Here is a 25582-nt window from a genome sequence, read left to right on the forward strand (position 1 = left end):
CTGCAGTACGACATTAAATAATAAAGGGCTTAATGGACATCCTTGTCTAGTACCACGTGAAAGTGAAAAAAAGAGGACCTGAAATTATTAGTAATAACTGTTGCAATAGGATTCTTATAGATCATTTGAATCCACCTATTGAAATTATTACCAAAACCAAATTTTTCTAATTCTTTAAACAAATATGACCGCTCAACTCTATCAAATGCCTTTTCTGCGTCAAGTTAAATAACACATTGGGGTTCCTTAGATAATGATGAATATATAATGTTCATCAATCTCCGAACATTGGAGAAAGAGTAACAGCCTTTAATAAAGCCTGTTTGATCCATAGAGATGATTTTAGTTAAAATATCTTCCAAACGGTTAGCCATTATCTTAGGGAGAATTTTTGCATCCATATTTAATTTAAAAAATAGGTCTGTATGGTGAACATTCAGTAGGATCTTTATCTTTCTAAAGGATTTAGGAAATAGAAGCTTCATAAAAAGAAAAAGGTAAACTACCCTTCTCAAAGGATTCATGAAATATTTCCAAAAGGTATGGAGAAAGTAATCTTTCAAATTTTTTGTAAATTCCTACTCAATAACCATCAAGTCCAAGAGCTTTACCTGATTGCATTGACAACATAGCCTTCTGAATTTCATGCTCAGTAATTGGGGATCAATCATCTGTTGATCTTCAACAGTAATTTGAGGATTTAATCATGTAAAAAAGCCTTCATTTTGGAGGAATCTGCAGGAAATTGAGATCTATAAAGATCAGAATAAGAATCCTGAAAAATACTATGGATGTCTTCATGGCTACTTGCTATATCTCCATTTTCTTTATGATTCCTTAAAATTTGTCTTTTAGCTCTAGCTGCCCTTAATTGGGAAGCTAAGAGCATATTATTTTTATCCCCAAAAATATAAAACTGATTTTTCAATTCAAGCAAATATCCTTCAATAGGATAAGTTAATAATTTATATTGTGATTGTAATTCCACTCTTTTAAACAAAACAACATTTGGAGAGGTTGCATTGATGTTATCAAAGTCTTTAATTTGTTTAGAGATTTTATCTAATTCCATTCCTGTCTGTTTCTTCAATGTAGCTATATATGAAATAATCTGACCACGTAAGTAGGCTTTTAATGTATCCCAGGTCACTAACTTTGAAACGTTTCCTGTATTATTAAAGAGAAAAAACTCTTTTATCTGAGTTTCAATAAATGCAATAAATTCTGAACTTTGTAACAAATGTTCTGGAAAATGCCAAAGTGGTCTGGTAGAAGCAACATCTTTCAGTTCAAATATTAGTTTCAACCCTCCCAGATGCACTGAATAACTTCTATGCCCAGTTTGAGGTGGAAAATGATGTGGCAGTGAGAAAGTCCACCCCTCCTACAAATGATCAGGTGCTGTGTCTCACTGTGGCCGATGTGAGAAGAACCCTGTGCAGGGTCAACCCACAGAAGGCTACTGGACCAGACAACATACCTGGTAGAGTGCTCAGAGGATGTGCAGACCAATTAGCAGATGTTCTCACTGACATCTTCAACATCTCCCCAAGCATTTCCCCTGTTCCAACGTGCCTCAAGGCTGTCACCATCGTCCCTGTGCTGAAGAAGTCTTCAGTGTCCTGCCTAAATGATTACCGTCCCGTTACACTCACATCCATCATCATGAAGTGCTTCGAGAGGCTCATCATGAAATATATCAAGACTCTGCTGCCCCCCTCACTGGACCCCTGCAATTTGTGTACCGTCCCAACTGCTCAACAGATGACACCTGGCCCTAACACACCTGGACAAAAAAGTCACATACATTCGGATGCTGTTCATAGACTTCAGTTCAGCATTCAACACAATCATCCCTCAGAAACTGATTGGAAAGCTGAGCCTACTGGGCCCTAACACTTCCCTCTGCAGCTGGATCCTAGGCTTCCTGACTGAGAGACCTCAGTCAGTCCAGATCGGGAGCAGCGTCTCCAACACCATCACATTGAGAATGGGGGCCCCCCAGGGCTGTGTGTTCAGTCCACTGCTGATCACTCTGCTGACCCACATCTGTGCTGCAACACACAGCTCGAACATCATCAAGTTCGTCGATGACACGACCATGGTGGGTCTCATCAGCAAGAACGACGAGTCAGCTTACAGAGAGGAGGTGCAGCAGCTAATGGACCGGTGCAGAGCCAGCAACCTGTCTCTGAATGTGAACAAAAAAAAGAGATGGTTGTTGACTTCAGGAAGGCATGGAGCGACCACTCCCCGCTGAACAGCGATGGCTCCTCTGTAGTGATCATTAAGAGCACCAGATTTCTTGGTGTTCACCTGGTGGAGAATCTCACCTGGTCCCTCAACACCAGCTCCATAGCAAAGAAAGCCCAGCAGTGTCTCTGCTTTCTGCAAAGGCTGAGGAAAGTCCATCTCCCACCCCCCACCCTCATCACATTCGACAGAGGTTGTATTGAGAGCATCCTGAGCAGCTGCATCACTGCCTGGTTCAGAAATTGCACCATCTCAGATCACAAGACCCTGCAGCGGATAGTGAGGTCAGCTGAGAAGATCATCGGGGTCTCTCTTCCCGCCATCACGGACATTTACACTACACACTGCATCCACAAAGCAAACAGCATTATGAAGGACCCCATGCACCCCTCATACAAACTCTTCTCCCTCCTGCCATCTGGGAAAAGGCACTGAAGCATTCAGGCTCTCACTACCAGACCATGTAACAGTTTCTTCCCCCAAGCTATCAGACTCCTCAATACCCAGTGCCTGGTGTGACACCTTACCCTATTGTCTTATTATTTATTGTAATTTATTTTTTGTGCACTTTATGCAGTCCTGGGTAGGTCTGTAGTCTAGTGCAGTTGTTGTGTGTTTTTTTTTCTCTGTGTTTTTTTTTCTATGTAGTTCAGTCTAGTTTCTGTAATGTGTCATGTAACACCATGGTCCTGAAAAACGTTGGATCATTTTCACTATGTACTGTACCAGCAGTTATGGTCGAAATGACAATAAAAGTGACTTGACTTGACTTGTCTTGATTAGGTATAAAGGAGCATGATCAGAGATAACAACTGCATCATATTCACATTCTTTCTTTCTTTTTCAATCTTTTTATTGAGTTTCATATATATATAAAAAAAAACATAACATAATAATGAATAGGTTATGAATACAATAGACTTGAAATTGCATTGGTAATAAGATAATAATATCCTATTAAACATCAACAGAAAAAAGTACATTAATCAATCAAGTCTATATAACTATATATGAAAAAAAAACAAAAATAATCGTCAAAAGAGAAAAAAAATTGAAAATATGTAAAAGAAAATATATATTGAAAAAAAAACACTAAACTAAACTAACATGGGCAATAATAACAGTTTATAAGTATATGATAGTGTCAAAAAAACTCCGGAACTCCATACCTGAACAAGAATAAACAGAGAGAAGGTCTGGAAAAGTTCAGATTAATTCATATGAAAATGTCGAATAAACGGTCCCCAAGTTTCTTCAAATTTGATTGATGAGTCAAAAATAGTGCTTCTAATTTTTTCCAAACTTAGATATGAAATAGTTTGGGAAAACCACTGAGATGTGGTAGGAGGATTTACTTCTTTCCAGTTTTGTAATATGGACCTTCTGGCCATTAATGTTACAAAAGCAATCATTCGTCTGATTGAAGGGGAAAACTGAATACCATCCTCATTTGGTATACCAAAAATTGCAGTAATAAAATGAGGTTGTAAATCGATATTCCAAATTGAGGAAATGGTAACAAATATGTCCTTCCAATAGTTATGTAAAGTGGGTCATGACCAAAACATGTGGGTCAATGAAGCCACTTCTAGATGACACCTGTCACATTGAGGGTTAATATAAGAGTAGAATCGAGCAAGCTTATCTTTAGACATATAAGCTCTATGTACAATTTTAAATTGTATTAAAGCATGTTTAGCACATATAGAAGAGGAATTAACCATTTGTAAAAATTTTTCCCATTTATCTGTTAATATATCGAAGTTCTTTTTCCCATTCTTGTTTAATTCTATCTGATATTTCTGGTTGTATCTTCATAATCATATTATAAATAAAAGCTACTAATCCCTTCTGACAAGGATTTAAGGTAAAAATCAAATCTGAGAAATCCGTTGAAGTTGAATTGGGAAAAGATGGTAGAACTTTATGTAAGAAATTTCTGATTTGTAGATATCTGAAAAAATTAGATTTAGGTAATTTAAATTTGTTGGAAAGTTGGTCAAAGGACATCAAAGTACCTTCAAAAAAAAGATCACAAAAACATTTTATACCTTTCCTTTTCCATATGCTAAAAGCTTGATCTGTCAAGGAAGATTTGAAAAAAAAATTAAGTAAGATAGGGCTATCAAGAACAAAGTTTTTCAGAGTAAAAAACTTACGAAATTGAAACCAAATTCGTAATGTATGTTTGATAACAGGATTAGATATCTGTTTATTGAATTTAACTAAATCAACAGGAAGAAAAGAACCAAGAACAGAGAATAGAGAATATCCCTTTACCTCATTGCATTCCAAATTTACCCACTGCGGGCACAATGGTGAATCCAAATCTAATTTCCAATACATTAGGTTATGAATATTATTCGCCCAATAGTAAAATCTAAAGTTAGGTAAAGCTAAACCACCATCTTTTTTAGATTTTTGTAATTGCTTTTTACTTAACCTGGGGTTTTTATTTTGCCACACAAATGAGGAAATTTTTGAATCAATGTTATCAAAAAAAGATTTAGGAATAAAAATTGGTAAGGCTTGAAATAAGTATAAAAATTTCGGTAAAATCATCATTTTAATAGCATTAATCCGACCAATTAATGATAGGAATAAGGGAGACCATCTTGTAGTAAGTTGTTGAATTTGATGAAGCATAGGTAAAAAATTCAGTCTAAATAAATCTTTATATTTCTTGGTAATTTTTATACCTAAATAGATAAAGTTATCAGTAACAACTTTAAATGGTATCCTGTCATTCAATAAAGTTTGTGCGTTTAAGGGAAATAATTCACTCTTATCCAAGTTTAATTTATAACCAGAAAAGCTACCAAATTGAGCCAACAAGGATAAAATAGCGGGAATAGACCTGTCAGGATCAGAAATATATAACAGCAAGTCATCAGCATAAAGTGATAATTTGTATAACTTCTCATTACGGGTAATACCAAAAATATTAGGAGATTCACGAATAGCAATGGCTAAAGGTTCTAATGCGATATTAAATAATAAAGGACTTAAGGGACAGCCTTGTCTCGTACCACGAGATAATTGAAAAAAAGAGGATCTATAATTATTTGTAGGAACAGAAGCAACAGGTTTATAATATATTAATTTAATCCATGATATGAAGTTGGGACTAAAATTAAAATTTCTCAATGTATTAAATAAGTATGTCCATTCAACTCTATCAAAAGCTTTTTCAGCATCTAATGAGATAACACATTCTGGGATTGTGGGTGATGAAGTATAAATTATATTAATCAATTTTCTAACATTAAAAAAGGAATACCAATTCCTAATGAAACCAGTTTGATCTTCTGAAATAATCTGTGATAGTACCTTTTCTAATCTAATGGCTAAAATTTTTGTAAGAATCTTAGAGTCTACATTTAATAATGATATAGGGCGATAAGATGCGCATAAAGTAGGATCTTTATCTTTTTTAAGAATTAGAGAGATAGTAGCTTCATAAAAAGATTGAGGTAATCTCTTCTTAGCAAACGCATCATTAAAGATTTCACATAACCAAGGGGAAAGCAAAGAAGAAAAAGTTTTTAAAAATTCTACAATATAACCATCAGGGCCAGGAGATTTCCCTGGATTCATTGATGAGATAGCCTCTCCTATTTCGGCCATAGAGATAGGAGCATCTAACAAGCTACAATCTTCATCTATCAGTTTAGGAATATTCAAATTGTTAAAAAAATTATCCATCATGGACAGGTCACCATCAAATTCTGATTGATATAAAGATTTATAAAAATCTTGAAAAGTGTTATTGATTTCTTTATGATCAGTAGTTAAATTACCGTCTTGTTTACGAATTTTAATAATTTGTCGCTTAGTCGAAATAGCTTTTAATTGATTAGCTAACAGTTTACCAGTTCGATCACTATGAATATAGAATTGTGCCCTGGTCCTAATTAATTGATTTTCAATTGAAGAAGATAATAGTAAACTATGTTCCATTTGAAGCTCAACTCTCTTCTTATAAAGTTCTTTGGTAGGAGTCACCGAATAAATCTTATCAATTTCCTTAATTTTATCCACTAATAAAGCAATATCTAAATATCTTTGTTTTCTTTTACCAACGGAATATGAGATAATTTGTCCATGGATAAAAGCCTTAAAAGAATCCCAAAGTATTCCTCTATCAATTTCTTCAGTATAGTTTGTTGAGAAAAACAAGTCAATTTGCTGTTTTATGTAGGTGATAAATTCTGGGTCTTGAAGCAAAGTAGCGTTAAGTCTCCAAGATCTAATATTATTGGAAAAATCCGAAATCTTAATAGATAACTTCAAAGGTGCATGATCCGAAATAGTAATAGAATCATATTTACAATCAATAACATCCGTTAATAACCGATGATCAATAAGAAAATAGTCAATTCTAGAATAGCTATGATATACATGTGAAAAAAATGAAAATTCTTTATCTTTAGGGTTCAAAAACCGCCATATTTCAGTAATTCCTGAATCAACCATAAAAGAATTAATAAGTGAGGCTGATCTATTTGGAAGAGTTCGGATAGGTTTAGATCTATTGTTACGTATTCAGGCAACAATAAATATACGAGTTCGGCAAGGGTTTCTTATAACAAACAACACGTTTATTAAACACAGAAAACAAACCCCCCAAAAGTAAACAAACACTACCGTAACCGGAAACAGCTGCTGAGCGGCTGTTCAAACAGTTCGTAAAGTGATATTCCAAAACAGTTCTTTAAAGTGATATTCCAAAACAGTTCTTTAAAGTGATATTGCCAAAAGTTCGATATGCTCACAGTCCATTTAAAAGGAGAGACTTTACAGGACGATTTAAGTTCTCTTTCACGTCGCTTGCTTCGATTCCCGACGTCGAAATTCCCACGAAGAATTTACGAAACAGAACGGCTTAAAGGCACTGACCTTTCCTTCCTCACTATCTTCAATCCTTTCTAGTTAAACCTAGGGATTAACACGAAGATAGTCAACGAAATCCTTCCAAATAAGGATCAAACAAAGGTCGCCCCCGTTTCACCGTAGAAAGCGATTCTCCTTGATCTTTACTTCCAACCTTGAATCTTCACTCTCCTCTAATTCCCTCGAACTAACAGAATCATAAAGAACCTGTTGGCATTAACCTTTTAAACTTTAGGCATTAAATAAAAACTTCATCCTTCAACTAAACTGCGTCATCACTTCAAACACGCAGTGGCATGAAGTCAACTTGGCAAATCCAGCCACGAACTGCCCCTCCTCACAGGGTGGGGTCTACCTTTTATAACCTGTAAAAAAAACCCATCACATGATCTCTACTGGCGGGAAAATGACGTCATTCCACCATCACCTCAAGTCCAGTACAGCTTCAACCCCAGTCACATGACAAGGGCTCCACTGTCATGTGTCACGAGTATGTAACACTATCCATCGAAGGATTCAAACAACAATTAAAATCTCCACCCATTATCAACATATATTCATTTAGATTAGGAAGGGAAGTAAATAAATGTTTAAAAAATTCAGGGCAGTCAAAGTTTGGAGCATAAATATTAACTAGAACCACTTTTTGATTAAAAAGTGAACCAGTTATCAACAAAAATCTGCCCTGTGAATCAGAAATAGTTTCATGATGTGTAAACGAAATTGAGGGGTCTATAAAAATAGACACACCCCTAATTTTGGCAGTACAATTCGAGTGAAATTGTTTACCCTTCCAGAACCTAAAAAAACGCTGATTATCCTCCCTCCTAATATGGGTCTCCTGTGCAAAAATAATATTAGCGTTCAATCTATGGAATACTTTAAATATTTTTTTACATTTAATCGGATGATTTAAACCATTAGTATTCCAAGAGATAAAGTTAATAGATTTATCCATCATGCCAATATTAGTTGTGTATATCATAAAAGGTTAAAAAGACACATAACCCATAATTCAGGAAGAAGGAAAATTGATTCAGGAGCAACCGGAGAACATGACACCTCAACAGTATTAATAATTTAAAGTCGGCCCATAGACTAAAAGCAAAAAAATAAAAAGCAAGAACGTGGAAAAAGATCCCTACCCCCTCGCCCAACCCTTTGAAAGAAAGCCAAGCGGCAGGCGCATAATCTAATACTAACATTACCCCCATTTCAAGATGGCAGCTCCGTAAAAAGATTTTAAAAAACTATGTAACACCCAGATTTAAATATAGGGTTGCGAAAAAAATATATATATCAGTCAAAATGAAAAAACTAATACAATAAAACAAACAATCATTAATAAAAAAAGTATAAACATTAAAATTTGAAAGTGTAATACACCTTTAAAAAAAATTCCATGTTCAAATACAAGAAAGATGACGTTTCAAAAGCAAAGGCTTATGGGAAGAAGAAACGACATTTTGAAAAGCCATATTACTAAATACAAATGTAAGTTCAGCAATCTATTAAAAGAAATTTAATAAAAAAATTATCAAAATAGGATTTTAAAAAAAGATTTAATAGACACTACAATATATAAAAAAAAAGACCAAAAAATCCAAAACATTCGTCCCATTTCTAAGTACAGGCAAACAAATAAATGCTTACAGAAAACAAAGTCTTACGGGAAAAAGAAACGACATCTTAAAAAAAAAGTAAATCATTATTACAAAATATAAACGTGTATATCCGAAACAGAAAAAAGAATTAAAAAAAAGATATTATAAAAATTAAAAAGAGCATCTATAAACAATGATGATAGTAAAAAAAAGAACCAGACCCGTAGATCAGGATAATAAGTTATAACCCAGCTTCATAGGTTAAAACTTAAAATGAAATGGCATCCTCTCTCCGAAAAATCTTCAACATAACACGTAGTTCAAGTTGCACTAGAAGATCGATATTCTTCAACAAATTTCTTCGCTTCTTCCGGAGTGTTAAAAAATTGCTGACTGTTGTCGTTCAGCGTAATTCTAAGCTTCGCTGGATACATTAAAGCTTGTTTAAGTCCAATCGAATGAATCTCTGCCATCACTGGTTTAAAGGCGATTCTCGCCCTCATTACTTCGAACGAATAATCTTCAACAATTCAAAATGTGTTGGTGTTGTAAGAAATCATACCTTTTTTACGAGCTAATCGAATTAAAAGCTCTTTCTCCCGAGGATAATGAAGGCGAACAATCACCGCTCGTGGTTTACCAGACACAGCTGAAAATCTCGCAACTCTGTGAGTGCGGTCGATAACAGGTTTAGCTTGCAAACCTTCACCACTGAAAATTTCCCACAGTAATTTAGAGAAAAATTCAGTTAAATCACCGGACTCAACTTTTTCGGGAAACCCGATGATTCGCAAGTTCTGTCTGCGAGGTCGGTTTTTGAGATCAGTAATTTTAAACTTATACTGATCGACTGTTTTAACAGTCGATTGTATCTTCTTGTCCAGCGCTTCAATTGTACGTACTTTTTCACAAATTAATTTTTCAAGAGTCGTGAACTTATCTTCATGCCGCTGAATATCCGATGCCTGCGATTGAAGCTTATTATCAAGCGATCTTGTTTTCCAAGCTTGCCAGTTTACTTTCCAAACTTGTTGCTTTACTTTCCATTTTACTTTCCAGCTTGCTTTCCAAACTTGCAAGTTTAGCATCCAGAAGATTAGAAATTGCGTCGATGGATAAAGGCTCCTTAGACGATTTCTTGCTTGTAGCCATTTTAAGTTTGACAAAATTAGATCAAATATAGTTTTAGGAAAAAAAAGTTAATCGAAAGTATCAACTCATATGATTAAATTCAAAAAGATTTGATTAAAGGGTGATTATAGTTGAAAAAATGAAGAGCGCCTAAAAGACAGATGTTTACATTGCCATCTTGAAACTCCACCCCCATATTCACATTCCTGAACATTAAATAGAAGTCGAGGGTCAACTATAAAATAGTCGATTCTCGAATATTTATAATGAATATGAGAGAAAAAAGAATGTTCTCTATCACTAGGATGCATATGCTTCCAAGCTTCAATTAAGCCATAATGAATTAAAAAGGAATTAATAAGTGATGCAGAACGATTAGGGAGTTGATGTTTGGATGATGACTTATCAATTAAAGGATTTAAACAGGTATTAAAATCACTACCCATTAATAACATATATTCATTTAGATCAGGTAATAGAGCAAAGACAGCTTTAAAAAATGAGGGATCATCAACATTTGGTCCATAAATATTAACCAAAACCATTTTCCTGTTATGAATTGTTCCTTTAACAATCAAAAATCTACCATTAATATTGTCTATAATATCCTCCTCATTAAAAGGAATATTGGAATCAATAAAAATAGAAACCCCTCTAATTTTAATTTGAGAGTTTGCATGAAACTGAGGATCCTTCCAAAATTTAAAAAAATCTATTTTTATCACATGATATGCGTCTCGTGCAAAGATTACATCAGGTTGGAATCGGTTAATAGTTTTAAATGTTTTCTTGTGCTTAATAGGATGGTTCCAACCACAGACATTCCAACTTAAAACATTTTACTGTTTATGAGACTTTGTATCTAAAAAAAGTAGTTAGATGCATGTCAGGATAAGATAGTCGAGAATGGCGGAGATAAACAACAATAATAATAATGAGTGTATGCTCTGGGATTCCATAATGGGGATAAAAAATAAAAAAAAGAAAAGAAAAAAAACCACCTAAACTACAAAGCCCGGAAATAAGTCGATATCAATCGACGCAAGTGCCAACGAATGCATAAAAAGCAATTATAAACACCTGCCTAAATAAAAATGAAAAAAGTAATCTCATGCTCACTTTTCCAGATATAAAACTCATTACAGTCGACATATAACTCAATATAATTGATTTGGAAGGAACTGTTTTTTTTAAGAAAAAACAACCTTCAATTTTGAGAATAACTTTCATAATATTAGATAAGGAAAAAAATACACGTCCAAAAAATTCTGGAAATATTTGCACAGAAGAAAAACAATCATTTTTAAATTATCCAATCTATCTTTAAAAAGTAAAGAAATCCAGATAATTACTTAAAAGATCTTTACAAAAGCAGAGCAAAAAAGCAATTAATTCATTTAAATGCTACAAACAGAAAAATAAATTTTAAATGGTTCAAAGTTATCTACAGTCTTTCAACAGTTCTCCCGCTATGTCTTCTAAGGTTAATACCATCCAAACCAGTCTGTTTCAGAGATAAAAGTACATTTTAAGGTAAAGACTTTCTATAACCATCAAATCTTCTGATTTCATCACTCCTTACATTACAAGACAATCAAACAGTTCTAAATCATTCAAACTTCAGGCTTCAGACTTGTCATGCAGAGAATTAATAAAATGCAGTGCTTCGGCTGGATCATCAAAAATACAAACCGCAGAATTTTTGACAAAATGCCTTAATTTAGCTGAGTATTGAAGTGATGGATAAAGCTTTTTTTGATAAGCTGTACGCATAGCCAGAGCAAATCCAAAACGTTTCTTAACAATTTCACGAGGAAAATCTTCAAAGAAGCAAATCTCTGAACTTTGAAATTGAAACAACCTTTGTTTTCTTGCAAGCTTACTAATGTGGTCTTTGTCTCTAAAATGAAGAAAACGCACAACAATATGCCTGTGTTTACCTTGGTCCAAAAGTTTTAAAGCACTGATTCTTTGAGCCATTTCAATCTCCAGTGGTTGTGGGCAAGCCTCCAGAAATAAAGACTGAAACATTTTAGCAAGATAATCCAGTATGTCGGCAGGTTCTGATTTCTCTTTTAATCCAACAATTCGGATATTATTCCGACGCGACCAAGCTTCCAGATTGATGATTCGTTGTTGAGCCTTTTCCAAACAAGAGGAAAGGTCAGCCGCATTTCAACTAACTTCTTTAAGATCGAGGCTCAGAGAATCAACTTTTTCCTCAAAAGGGAGAAATTTATCTTTTAGTTGAGTTATTTCAGTAATGATATAGCTGATTTGAGACTCTAATCTCTTTATCCGAGGACTCGTCAGCTTTTTTAGGCTTTCCATTGCCTGGGTCCGGATTCCTTTTGGTGTTTCTTAGGATAAACATAATTATAACTGGTGCTCTACAGATCCGACTAAATAAAGCCAAAATTTCAAAGTTTAAGTCGGAAAAGGGAGAGACTAATGGCGGACAGAAAGAAACTATGACTTACATGTCCACAGGCGGGAGGCAGAGTTCTACAGCTGGATCTTCAACTTCTTCACAGACAGGACCCAGGCTGTAAAAATAGGGGACAAGCTGTCCTCTACAATCACTCTCAGTGCCCCACAAGGCTGTGTAATCAGCCCCCCCTGCTGTACTTACTGTACACCCATGATTGTGTAGCCAAGTTTCCATCGAACTCAATATATAAGTTTGCTGATGACACCACACGTATCTCAGGTAATGATGAGTTTGAGTACAGAGGAAATTAGGAACCTGGTGGCATGGTGCAAAGACAATAACCTGTCTCTCAACATCAGCAAGACCAAGGAATTGGTTGTTGACTTCAGAAGGAGTAGCGGACCACACGAACCCATCCACATCGGTGGTGTATATGTCAAAAGCTTAAAGTTCCTCAGGGTCAATATCACAAATGACCTGACTTGGTCTGACCAAGCAGAGTCCACTGCCAAGAAGGCCCACCAGCGCCTTCCTGAGAAAGCTGAAGAAATTTGGCCTTTCCCCTAAAACCCTCACTAATTTTTATAGATGCACCGTAGAAAGCATTCATCTAGGGTGCATCACAACCTGATATGGAAGTTGTCCTGTCCAAGACCGGAAGAAGCTGCTAAAGATTGTGAACACAACCCAGCACATCACAGAAACCAATCTTCCATCCTTAGGGTCCTTAGACTCACTTTACACCGCACACTGTCAGAGCAGAGCTGCCAGGATAATCAAGGACATGACCCACCCAGCCAACACACTTTTTGTCCCTCTTCCCTCCGGGAGAAGGTTCAGGAGCTTGAAGATCACATGACCAGATTTGGGAATAGCTTCTTACCTTTCTTTTTCAATCTTTTATTGAATTTTTGGAAAACAGATACATAACAGTCATAATAGTATAAAGGGAGTGAGATTACATTGTTGGCAGTTAACATATGAGTAAGAGCTATAGGTAACAGCATGTAATAGACCTCCCAAACTCTAAATATAAACAGGATACCAGAAAAAAAAAAGATGGGAAAAAACCCAAATTGAAAAAAACAATAAACAAAATATACTAAACTAAACATGACTAAGCCTAAACTAAAAACAAAAGCAAGTTGGGCTATTCTGTTACATTAAAAAAATTATTAGTGTCGTCAGCTCCACTCCTCTGCTCAAATTAATGACTAATATAAAGGAATCGGAAAAGGTCAAATTACATTCTGTGCAAGTATTGAATAAAAGCCCTCCAAGTTTCTTCAAATTTAACCAAGGAATCAAAGGTCCCACTTCTAATTTTTTTCTAAATTTAAACAGGATATGGTTTGAGAAAATCATTGAGATGTAGTTGGAAGATTTATCTCTTTCCAATTTATTAAAATAGATCTTCTAGCCATTAAAGTAGCAAATGTAATCATCCGCCGAGGGCAAATCAATCATTGGTACCCCAAAAATTGCAGTAACAGGGTGAGGTTGTAAATCAATATGCAAAACTGTAGAGAATGTATCAAAAATACCTTAACAACATTTTTCCAAAAGAGGGCAAGACCAAAACATATGAGTCAGAGAGGCTACCTCAGATTGACATCTATCACAAATCGGATTTACATGTGAGTAAAAACGAGCTAATTTATCTTTAGACATATGAGCCTTATGCACTACTTTAAATTGAATTAAAATATGTCTAGCACACATAGAAGAAAAATTAACTAATTGATAATTTTTTCCCATTTCTCTAAAGGTTAAGGTTGAAGTTCCTTCTTCCATTCATTTTTAATTTTATCGGATATATCTGGCTGTATATTCATAATCATATCATAGAAGATTGCAATTAAACCCTTTTGATAGGGGTTTAAACCTAAAATCTTTTCCATGATATCAGTTGGATATGAAATCAGAAAATTAAGTAACATCGTATTTAAAAATTACTAATCTGTAAGTATCTAAAAATGGGATCTGGGCAAATTATATTTATTAGATAATTATTCAAAAGACGTAAAACAATTATCCAAAAATAAATCACGAAAACATATTATACCCTTTGTTTTCCAAATCAAAAGGCTTGACCCATGACAGAGGGTTAAAAGAAAAAATTAGATATAATAGGACTTGATAAAATACATTTATTCAAGCCAAAAAATTTACGAAACTGAAACCATGTCCAAAATGTATGTTTAATTATTGGATTAACCATTTGTTTATTCAATTTAGAAAAAAACAAGGGAAGAAAAGTCCCTAAAATGGAAGTCATTGAAAAACCTTGTACAGAATTACATTCAAGATTAACCCTTTGTGGACTGACATTAATATCCACATCTTGTGTCCAAAATATTAAATATCGAGTATTAATTGCCCAATAATAAAATCTTAAATTCGGCAGTGCCAGGCCACCGTTTTTTTGGGATTTCTGCAAGTATTTTTTGTTAGCCTAGGATTTTTATTTTGCCATATATATGATGAAATTTTATAATCAATAGTATCAAAGAAGGATTTAGGAATAAAGATTGGTACCGCTTGGAAAAGATATAAAAATTTAGGTAAAATAATCATTTTAATAGCATTGATTTGACCAGTCAATGATATAGACAGGACCATTTAGTAAGTGATTGTTTAACCTGGTCTATTAAAGGTAAAAAATTGACGTTAAATAAATCCTTATGTTTTTAGTAATCCAATCCGTAACCAATCTAAATGGTAGGCCTCTATAAATTGGAACTTGCATATTTCAAGGAAGAAGTTCACTATTATTAAGATTCAATTTATAACCAGAGAAGTTACTAAACTGAGCGAGCAAAGATATGACAGCAGGAATGAATTTCTCCAGATTCGAAATATATAATAACAAATCATCTGCATATAATAATAACTTGTGTATCACATTTCCGCGGGAAATGCCAAATATAGGTGAGTCACGAATAGTAATGGCTAATGGTTCTAGGGCAATATCTAATAACAACGGGCTGAGAGGACAACCTTGCCTAGTGCCCCGAAACAGCGGAAAAGAAGGAAATTTTATACTATTGGTAAGTACCAAAACTGTATGTCATATAAACTATATCAATTGATATAAAATATATCAATTTAACCCAAGTTATAAATTGTGGGCTAAAGCTAAATTTCTCAAGCGTACTAAATAAGTATTGTCATTCAACTCTATCGAATGCTTTCTCGGCATCCAAAGAGATAACACATTCTGGATTTCTAACTGAGGAAGTATAAACTATATTCATTAATCTCCTAATATTAAAAGACGAATAACGGTTTTTAATAAATCCGGTCTGATCAACCGAAATAATTCGAGGCAATACATTCTCCAATCTAGTTGCCACTATTTTCAAAAAAATCTTATTTTTCAAAAAAATCTACATTCAATAAGGATATAGGCCTATATGATGCACATTCAGTAGGATCCTTATCTTTTTTTAAGAATTAAAGAAATAGAGGCATCGTAAAAAGATTGTGATAATTTACCTATAAGTAATGCATTCTGTTTACAATATACATCAATGATTTAGATGAAGGGATTAAAAGTAACATTAGCAAATTTGCTGATGACACAAAGCTGGGTGACAGTGTGAAATGTCAGGAAGATGTTATGAGAATGCAGGGTGATTTGGACAGGTTGGGTGAGTGGGCAAATGTATGGCAGATGCAGTTTAATGCGGATAAATATGAGGTTATCCACTTTGGTGGCAAGAACAGGAAGGCAGATTACTATCTAAATGGAGTCGTTAGGAAAAGGGGAGGTACAACGAGATCTATGTGTTCTTGTACATCAGTCAATGAAAGCAAGCATGCAGGTACAGCAGGCAGTGAAGAAAGCTAATGGCATGCTGGCCTTTATAACTAGAGGAATTGAGTATAGGAGTAAAGAGGTCCTTCTGCAGCTGTACAGGGCCCTGGTGAGACCCCAGCTGGAGTATTGTGTGCAGTTTTGGTCTCCAAATTTGAGGAAGGACATTCTTGTTATTGAGGGAGTGCAGCATAGATTCACAAGGTTAATTCCCAGAATGGCGGTACTGTCATATTTTGAAAGATTGTGAGTGACTGGACTTGTATTTACTGGAATTTAGAAGGATGAGAGGGGATCTGATTGAAACATATATGATTATTAAGGGATTGGACATGCTGGAGGCAGGAAGCATGTTCCGGCTGATGGGTGAGTCCAGAACTAGAGGCCACAGTTTAAGAATAAGGAGTAGGTCATTTAGAACTGAGATGCGGAAAAACTTTTTCACCCAGAGAGTGGTGGATATGTGGAATGCTCTGCCCCAGAAGGCAGTGGAGGCCAAGTCTCTGGATGCATTCAAGAGAGAGTTAGATAGAGCTCTTATAGATAGCGGTATCAAGGGATATGGGGAGAGGGCAGGAATGGGGTACTGATTGTGTATGATCAGCCATGATCACAGTGAATGGTGGTGCTGGCTAGAAGGGCTGGATGGCCTACTCTTGCACCTACTGTCTATTGTCTATTAAAGATTTTACATAGCCACGGAGAAAGTATAGTAGAAAAGGATTTTTAAAATTCTACTGTATAACCATTTGGGCCAGGTGATTTACCTGAATTCATAGGAGCATCTAATACTAAACGCTTATTAGGTGATAATTTTGGAACATTCAATTTCCTTAAGAATTTATGCATCATAGTAGTGTCATCAGGAGATTCTGATTGATATAAGGAGGTATAAAATTCTTGAAATGATTTGTTTATCTCATCATGATCAGCCATCAAAGTTCCATCCTTTTTATGAATTTTAATAATCTGAAGTTTAACCAAAGCCGATTTCAATTGACTAGCCAATAGAGTTTAGCAGATTTATCAGCATGTGTATAAAATTGACTCCTAGACTTTAAATAATTGATTTTCAATCGAGGATGTTAAAAGTAAACAATGCTCCATCTGAAGTTCGACCCTTTTTTCATAAAGCTCCTGACTAGGAGCAATAGCGCATATCTTGTCAATTGCTTTAATCTTATCAACCAACATACAAATCTCATTATTAATTTTTTTTCAGAATATGAGCTAATCTGTCCATTTATGTATGCTTTAAAAGTGTCCCATAGTACCCCACTGGAAATTTCATCCGCTGAGTTTGTTGAAATGAAAAAAATCAATCTGTTCCTTGATGAAATTCACAAAGTCCGAGTCATGTAATAATACATTAAATTGCCATTGACCAAAACTAGAAGGTGTATCCATTAGTTTAATAGAAAGTTTCAGTGGCACATGGTCAGAAATGACAATGGAATCATAATTGCAGTCAGTAACAGAGGGAATTAGATGAGAGTCAATAAAAAAGTAGTCAATTCGAGAATAATTATGATAAACATGAGAAAAGAATGAAAACTCTTTTTCCTTTGGATGTAGAAACCTCCAGATTCCTGAAATTCCAAAATCAAGCATAAAGGAATTAATAAAGGTAGCAGATTTATTCGGAAGCACCTGCTTAGACTTAGATCTATCCATTGAAAGATTTAAACAGCAATTAAAATCTCCCATTATCAGCATATAGTCATTTAAATTGGGAAAGGATGTGAATGTGTTTAAAAAATTCAGGATAATCAGTATTCAGAGCTTAACCATTAACCATAACCACTTTTTTATTATAGAGTAGGCCAATAATTACCAAAAATCTTCCATTTGAATCTGAAATTGTTTTGTAATGAACAAATGAAATAGACGAATCTATAAAAATTGAAACACCTTTCACTTTAGCCTGGGAATTCAAATGCTATTGTTGTTCTTTCCAAAACCTGAAAAAATGCTGATTATCCTCTTTCCTCACATGAGTTTTGTGTACAAAAATGATCTGGGCATTCATTCTTTGGAATACCTTGAAATCTTTTTTCTGTTTGATTGGATGATTTAAACCGTTTGTATTCCACGAAACAAAATTAATAATCTTATCCATCATAATAAGACCAGTAATATGGTACGTAAAGGGTTAACCAGAATACAAACTCATGAACTCGGAAGATGATAAAAGGTTTAAAGAGGAACCGGAAGTTACGACATATCAGACATTTTAGTAGTTTCGAATTAGTCCAGGTGAAAAAATCTAATCTAAAAAGAAAGAAATCCCTTCCCTCCACCCAAAAAGACCCAGAAATAGGCCAGATATTGGCCAAAAGATAAGCTAAGACTAAATCTAGCCCCATCTCTCCTGATGGCAGCCCAAAAGATAAAAGTTGATAAAGAAAAGTTATCCATAATTCAATAAGTATATGACGAATATTATCAAAAAAAGCAAGAAAAAAACTACCACTTTTTTTAGAAAAGGTTTAAATCATGGAACAGAGTACTAAGATACTAGTATTTCAGAAAAAAAGAGAAAGCAAGCACCAGTTTATGTTGTTAATTATTATGTTCACGCATGAACAATTGAAGGTGATGCAGCAGGAAAATAAGGTCTTATGGGAAGAACAAAGCAGAACGACATATTAAAATGTAAAAAAAAGAGAAAATGTAACTCCGTTCAAGAAAAAAAGAAATTGAACATCAAAACATCTAAATAATTTCAAAATATAAAAAAAGCATAGTCAATCCCAAAAAGGAACAGCAAAGTTAATCTAGAAATACTAAAAATACCTACAGTACAAACCAAAAAAGAGAACCCACACATAAACAATTGAAAATGACGCAGCAAGAAAATAAGGTCTTATGGGAAGAAGAAAGCAAAACGACATCTTGAAATGTAAAAATAAAGGGAGCCAATGTATCTCTGTTCCAAAAAAAATCAAACACCAAAACATTTGCTAAATAGTTTCAAAAAAAATTTAAAAAAGCAGAATCCCAAAAGAGAACAGAAAAGTTGATCTAAGAATAGTAAAAAAATAACTGCAGTACAAACCAGAAAAGGGAACCCTCACATTCTAACTGACCCAATCAATAAGCTGGTAAATAGCTTAGAGATTTAAGTGAAAACCAAAAAAAAAACAGAATCCAAGTCAGGCCATAGTAGAGGAAGTTTGCTGGTCAAGAAATTTTTGAGCTTCTTTTAACGTCTTGAAGAGATAACAGGAATTATCATAGAGAACGATCCTCAAATGAGCAGGGAAAAGCAGAGCTGGTTTGAATCCCATACGAAAAAATTCTGACGTCAGAGGTTTAAATATCGTTTGTTCCTTCAGAACCTCGGAGCTAAAATCTTCAACAAAACAGAATTTGAAATCTCTAAATTCAAACATGCCTTTCTGCCGAGCAAAGCAAATCAGACATTCCTTAGTATGAACATAATGGAGACGAATGATCACTGGCTGTGGATGGGTAGATTTTGGACGTAATGTGCAATGGACGCAGTCGATTAATGGAGGGTCATCCAGGACTTCTTTGCCAAACAGGTCGAATAAAAATTGAGAAAAGAACTTAATAGGATCACCCTCCTCCACATCTTCAGGAAGCCCAATTATCCGTAGGTTCTGTCTTCAAGATCGGTTTTTAAGGTCGGTAACTTTAGATTTATAAAGATCCAGTTGTTGAGACATCGAAGCTAAATTTTGTTCCAAAGTTGCAATTTTTTGGTCTCTTTGCCAAGCGCCCTCGTCAAGTTCTGAAATTTGTTGCTTGCTGCAGTTAAACTTAACGTTTAAGCAATCTAAAATTATCCTCGATCGTCTTTAAAACTCCTTCAAACATGGCAAATTTTGAGAAGTTTATCATCTATAAGTTTCCATATTGCTTCAACAGTTAATGGAGCCTGCTTAGATTGTTTAGAATCACCATCTCTTTTTCCATTAGGATCCAAATCTTTCCCATTTTTTGCTTCTCGTGATCTGGTATTCATTTCCAGCTAATTAAAGTCAAGGTCCAAGTGTATATCTATAGCATAAACCTTTTGGTATAGGTATAAAAGAGAGTAAATATAGATGGCTACAGGTAATAAAAGTAAAGAGAACAGAGCTAAGCCAGATTAGACCTCACTCCATGAGCACCACCAAGAGATCAGGATACCTTCTTTCCAACTGTGATAAGACTGCTGTACAGATTCTGACCCAGATCTGGGCCTTACCTTCCAAATATCTTGACCTGTCTCTCGGGGTTTTTTTTTTGCAGTACCTTACTTGCCCTTTTTTAAAAATTTATGATTTATAATTTAAATTTTTATTATATTTACTATTGATTTGTACTCCAGGGAGGGCGAGGCACGGAATCAAATATTGCTGTGATGATTTGTACACTCTAGTATCAATTGTTTGGCGACAATAAAGTAAAGAACTGTGAGCAGTTTTGGGCCCCTTGTCTAAGAAAGGATGTTTTGACATTGGAGAGGATTCAAAGGCGGTTCACAAAAATAATTCTGGGATTGGAAGTCTTGTCATTTGAGGGGTGTTTGATGGCTGTGGGCCTCTGCTTACTGGATGTTTTCTATGGTGGAAAAACTAAGACCAGAGAACGCAGCCTCAGAATAGAGGGATGTCCATTTAGAATGGAGATGAGGAGGAACATCTTTGGCCAGAGAGTGGTGAATCTGTGGAATTTGTTGCCACAGGTGGGTGAGGAGGCCAAGTCATTGGGTATATTGAAAGCAGAGGTTGATAAGTTCTTGATTAGGGCATGAAGGGATATGGGGAGACAGCAGGAAGTTGGGACTGAGTGGGAAAATGGATCAGCCATGATGAAATGACTAAGCTCTGCTCCTATATCATGTTTTTATGGACTGCAAAAGGGCCTGTTCTGTGTTATAGAATGCTATGACTGTGTTCTTGCATTGTTAGCCATAATTTCCAGACTAAAACTTTATTATTTCTCAAAGATAGTTATTATCATATACTATCTTTTGATTCTTGTGCTTTTGCTGATGCTTTACTTTGACATATCATATTTTTAATTCATTAGGCTCTGAAGAAACGGCCTGGATTTTCAAAAATTCTTCACATCAAAGCAGAAAGTGTTTGTTAAAAGTTTACAACAGAAACTGCAATTCTACAAAATATCGTGTGCTGAGGACATTTTTGCAGAAAAGTGGCTTTTCTGTAATGATTTAAAACAAATACACGATCAAAAAGCAAAACTAACTGATTTTTAATCCAAGACCATTTCCATTTGTATGCACCCACATTTGAACTATCAAGAGATGTCAGTCTGGTATACAATCAACCATTTATTATCACAAATAATGAAGCTAGCTACCTGCAGTAAGATAGAGGCATAGAGCACTACAACACAGAAACAGACCCTTCAACACTTAAACATTTATTCAGTCCATCCCAAGCATTAAATTAACTCACTCAGTGTTGGAACCAGGATCTTGCCTAAGTGATCTCTCAGCAAGACAGTTTTAAACAGAATTATTCCCAAGTTAAATGGATACAACACAAAGCCACTGATGTTTCTGTATGTGACACTCTGTAATGAAGCCACAATCAAATCACATGATCCCAAATAAAAACAGAATGACTAAAAAGACTTGAAATGTACAGTATGTAAAATGAAATGAAGCATTGACTACAAGGCCAGAAAGATGGGGAAGTAATGCCTGCTAACGAATCACAGTGGAGTGAGATTGGACAGCAGCTCTTCCCATTGTCGGGAGATGGATGAACCTGGATAAGGGAGAGGAAGCCATATGCATGCTCTTGATAAAACACTGAGTTTCTATAGATGATTGAGCTACATACCACTCTCATAATATGCTCAAGTTTATATCAACCCCAAATATCACATATATATCACTTTTAAATTAGTATCTTTAGTATCCTGTGATTGCTTTCTGAATAAGGCCAATAATTATGACACTGTTTACACTGAGCTGGTTTCACCCCTGTCTGCTTATATTTCTCACTGCCTATGAAGCAGGATAAAGTTGATCAGCTGTCTAGGTTTCTTTCACAGAAGGTTTTTTTTATAGTTATGTGAGATGGAACCAGGACACATGACCCACTGATCCACACTGACCATTGAATACTCATTGAAATTAATCCCATTCCCCCTATTGCAGCACCTGCCTGCACACCAGATACAATTTACAATGGCCAATTAACCTGTAATCTTGCACATCTTTGGTTATGGGAGAAAATGAGAGCATCTGGAAGAAACCTACTCATGTGGTCCAGGGAGAACATGCAAACTCCACACTGCACGGAGGCCAGGATTGATCTGAGAAAATGCAAAAACACCACACAGTGTTGAGGCCAGGATTGCTCTGAGATCTTGCTAACTCCACACAGTGTGGAGGCCAAGAATGAAATGAAAACATGCAAACTCCATACAGTGTGGAGGCCAAGGTTGAATTGAGAACATGCAAACTCCCACGGCATGAAGGTCAGTACTGAACTGCCAAAATGAAAACTTCACAGTATGGAGTCCAGGAATTAACTGAGATGAGTCACTCTACTCACTTTTTATTGATTTCAATCATAAGACCATAAGATATAGGAGCAGAATTAGGTCAATTAGCTCATTGAGTCTGCTGTGCCATTTCATCATGGCTGATCCATTTCCTCTCAGCCCAAATCTCCTGCCTTCACCCCATATCCCTTCATGCCCTGAACAAACAGATCTATCAACTTCTGCCTTAAATATACATAAAGACTTGGCATCCACACCTGCCTTTGGGAATGAATTACACAGATTCACCACTCTCTGGCTAAATAAATTCCTCCTCATCTCCTTTTTTAAAACAATGCCCCACTTTTCTGAAGCTGTGTCCTCTGATCTGAGACACTCATCCCACTATAGGAAACATCCTCGCCACATCCACTCCATCAAGGCATTTCACCATTTGATAGATTTCAATTAGGTCACCCCTCATTCTTCTGAATTCCAGTGAATACTGGCCCAGAGCCATTAAACGCTCTTTATATGACAAGCCGTTCAAACTTGGAATCATTTTCATGAACCTCCTTTGAACGTTCTCCAGTTTCAACACATCCTTTCCAAAATAAGGGTCCCAAAAACTGCTCACAAAGCTCCAGGTGAGGCCTCACCAGTGCTTCATAAAGTCTCAACATTTTATCCTTGCTTTTGTATTCTAGTCCTCTTGAACTGGGTGCTAATATCACATTTGCCTTCCTCACCACAGACTCAACCTGCAAGTTAACCTTCAGGAAGTCCTGCACAAAGACTCTCAAATGCATTTGCAAATCAGATTTTTGTATTTTCTCTCCGCTTAGAAGGTAGTCAACCATGTCATTGCTTCACCAAAGTGCACAACCATACACTCCCTGACTGTATTCCATCTGCCACCTCTTTCCCATTCTCCTGATCTGTCTAAGTCCTTCTGTAGCCTCTCAATTTCTTCAAAAATACCTGCCTCTCCACCTATCTTCGTATCATATAACATATAACAATTACAGCACAGAAACAGGCCATCTCAGCCCTTCTAGTCCGTGCCAAACGCTTACTTTCACCTAGTCCCACCAACCTGCATTCAGCCCATAACCCTCCATTCCTTTCCTGTCCACATGCCTATCCATTTTTTTTTTAATGACAATATGGAACCTGCCTCTACTACTTCTACTGGAAGCTCATTCCACACAGCTACCACTCTCTGAGTAAAGAATTTCCCCCTCATGTTACCCCTAAACCTTTGCCCCTTAACTCTCAACTCACGTCCTCTTGTTTGAATTTCCCCTACTCTCAATTGAAAAAGCCTATCCACATCAACTCTATCCCCCTCATAATTTTAAATATCTCTATCCCCCCTCAACCTTCTATGCTCCAAAGAATAAAAACCTAACTTGTTCAACCTTTCTCTATAACTTAGATGCTGAAACTCAGGTAGCATTCTAGTAAATCTTCTCTGTACTCTATTTTGTTGACATCTTTCTTATAATTCAGTGACCAGAACTGTACACAATACTCCAAATTTGACCTCAACAATGCCTTGTACAATTTTAACATTACATCCCAACTCTTCGACTCAATGTTCTGATTTAAAAAGGCCAACATACCAAAAGCTTTCTTCACCACCCTATCCACATGAGATTCCACGTTCAGGGAACTATGCACCGTTATTCCTAGATCACTCTGCTCTACTGCATTCCTCAGTGCCCTACCATTTACCATATATGCCCTATTTTGATTAGTCCTACCAAAATGTGGCACCTCACGCTTATCAGCATTAAACTCCATCTGCCATCTTTCAGCCTACCCTTCTAACTGGCCTAAATCTCTCTGCAAGCTTTGAAACCAACTTCATTATCCACAGCGCCACCTATCTTTATCATCTGCATACTTACTAATCCAAATTACCACCCCATCATCCAGATCATTAATATATATGACAAACAATATTGGACCCAGTACAGATCCCTGAGGCACACCACTAGTCGCCGGCCTCCAACCTGACAAACAGTTATCCACCACTACTCTCTGGCATCTCCCATACAGCCACTGTTGAATCCATTTTACTACTTCAATATTAATACCTAATGATTGAATCTTCCTAACTAACCTTCCATGTGGAACCTTGTCAAAGGCCTTACTGAAGTCCATATAGACAACATCCACTACTTTACCCTCATCAACTTTCATAGTAACCTCTTCAAAAAATTCAATAAGGTTTGTCAAACATGACCTTCCACGCACAAATCCATGTTGACTATTCCTAATCAGACCCTGTCTATCCAGATAATTATATATACCATCTCTAAGAATACTTTCCATTAATTTACCAACCACTGACATCAAACTTACATAGAACATAGAATAGTACAGCACATTATAGGCCCTTTGGCCCACAATGTTGTGCCAACCCTCAAAACCTGCCTCCCATATCACCCTCCAACTTAAATTCCTCCATATACCTGTCTAGTAGTCTCTTAAATTTCACTAGTGTATGTGCCTCCACCAATAACTCAGGCAGTGCGTGCCACACACCAGCCACTCTCTGAGTGAAAAACCTTCCTCTAATATCACCCTTAAACTTCCCTCGCCTTAATCTTAAAGCCATGTCCTCTTGTACTGAGCAGTGGTGCCCTGGGGTAGAGGCGCTGGCTGTCCACTCTGTCTATTCCTCTTAATATCTTGTACACCTCTATCATATCTCCTCTCATCCTCCTTCTCTCCAAAGGGTAAAGCCCTAGCTCCCTTAATCTCTGATCATAATCCATACTCTCTAAACCAGGCAGCATCCTGGTAAATCTCCTCTGTACCTTTTCCAATGCTTCCACATCCTTCCTATAGTGAGGCAACCAGAACTGGACACAGTACTCCAAGTGTGGCCTAACTAGAGTTTTATAGAGCTGCATCATTACATCGCATCTCTTAAACTCTATCCCTCGACTTATGAAAGCTAACACC

At 35.9% G+C, this 25582-nt stretch overlaps 1 protein-coding gene across 2 annotated transcripts in view; it reads left to right on the forward strand.

Moving 5' to 3' along the window:
- fbxo41 (F-box protein 41) overlaps positions 1–25582 on the forward strand; it is a 519821-nt gene that overhangs the window by 439359 nt on the left and 54880 nt on the right. The window contains exon 13 of one of the 2 annotated variants that reach the window (XM_059965936.1): positions 21176–21983. The exons of the other annotated variant lie outside the window; for it this stretch is intronic. Coding sequence (XP_059821919.1) covers positions 21176–21238 — 63 coding nt within the window. The 3' untranslated portion in view covers positions 21239–21983. Of the gene's footprint in view, positions 1–21175; positions 21984–25582 lie in introns of those variants that run through there. 2 annotated transcript variants of the gene reach the window in all.

The sequence above is a fragment of the Hypanus sabinus genome, chromosome 3, assembly GCF_030144855.1.
Source record: "Hypanus sabinus isolate sHypSab1 chromosome 3, sHypSab1.hap1, whole genome shotgun sequence".
NCBI classification, from domain to species: domain Eukaryota; kingdom Metazoa; phylum Chordata; class Chondrichthyes; order Myliobatiformes; family Dasyatidae; genus Hypanus; species Hypanus sabinus.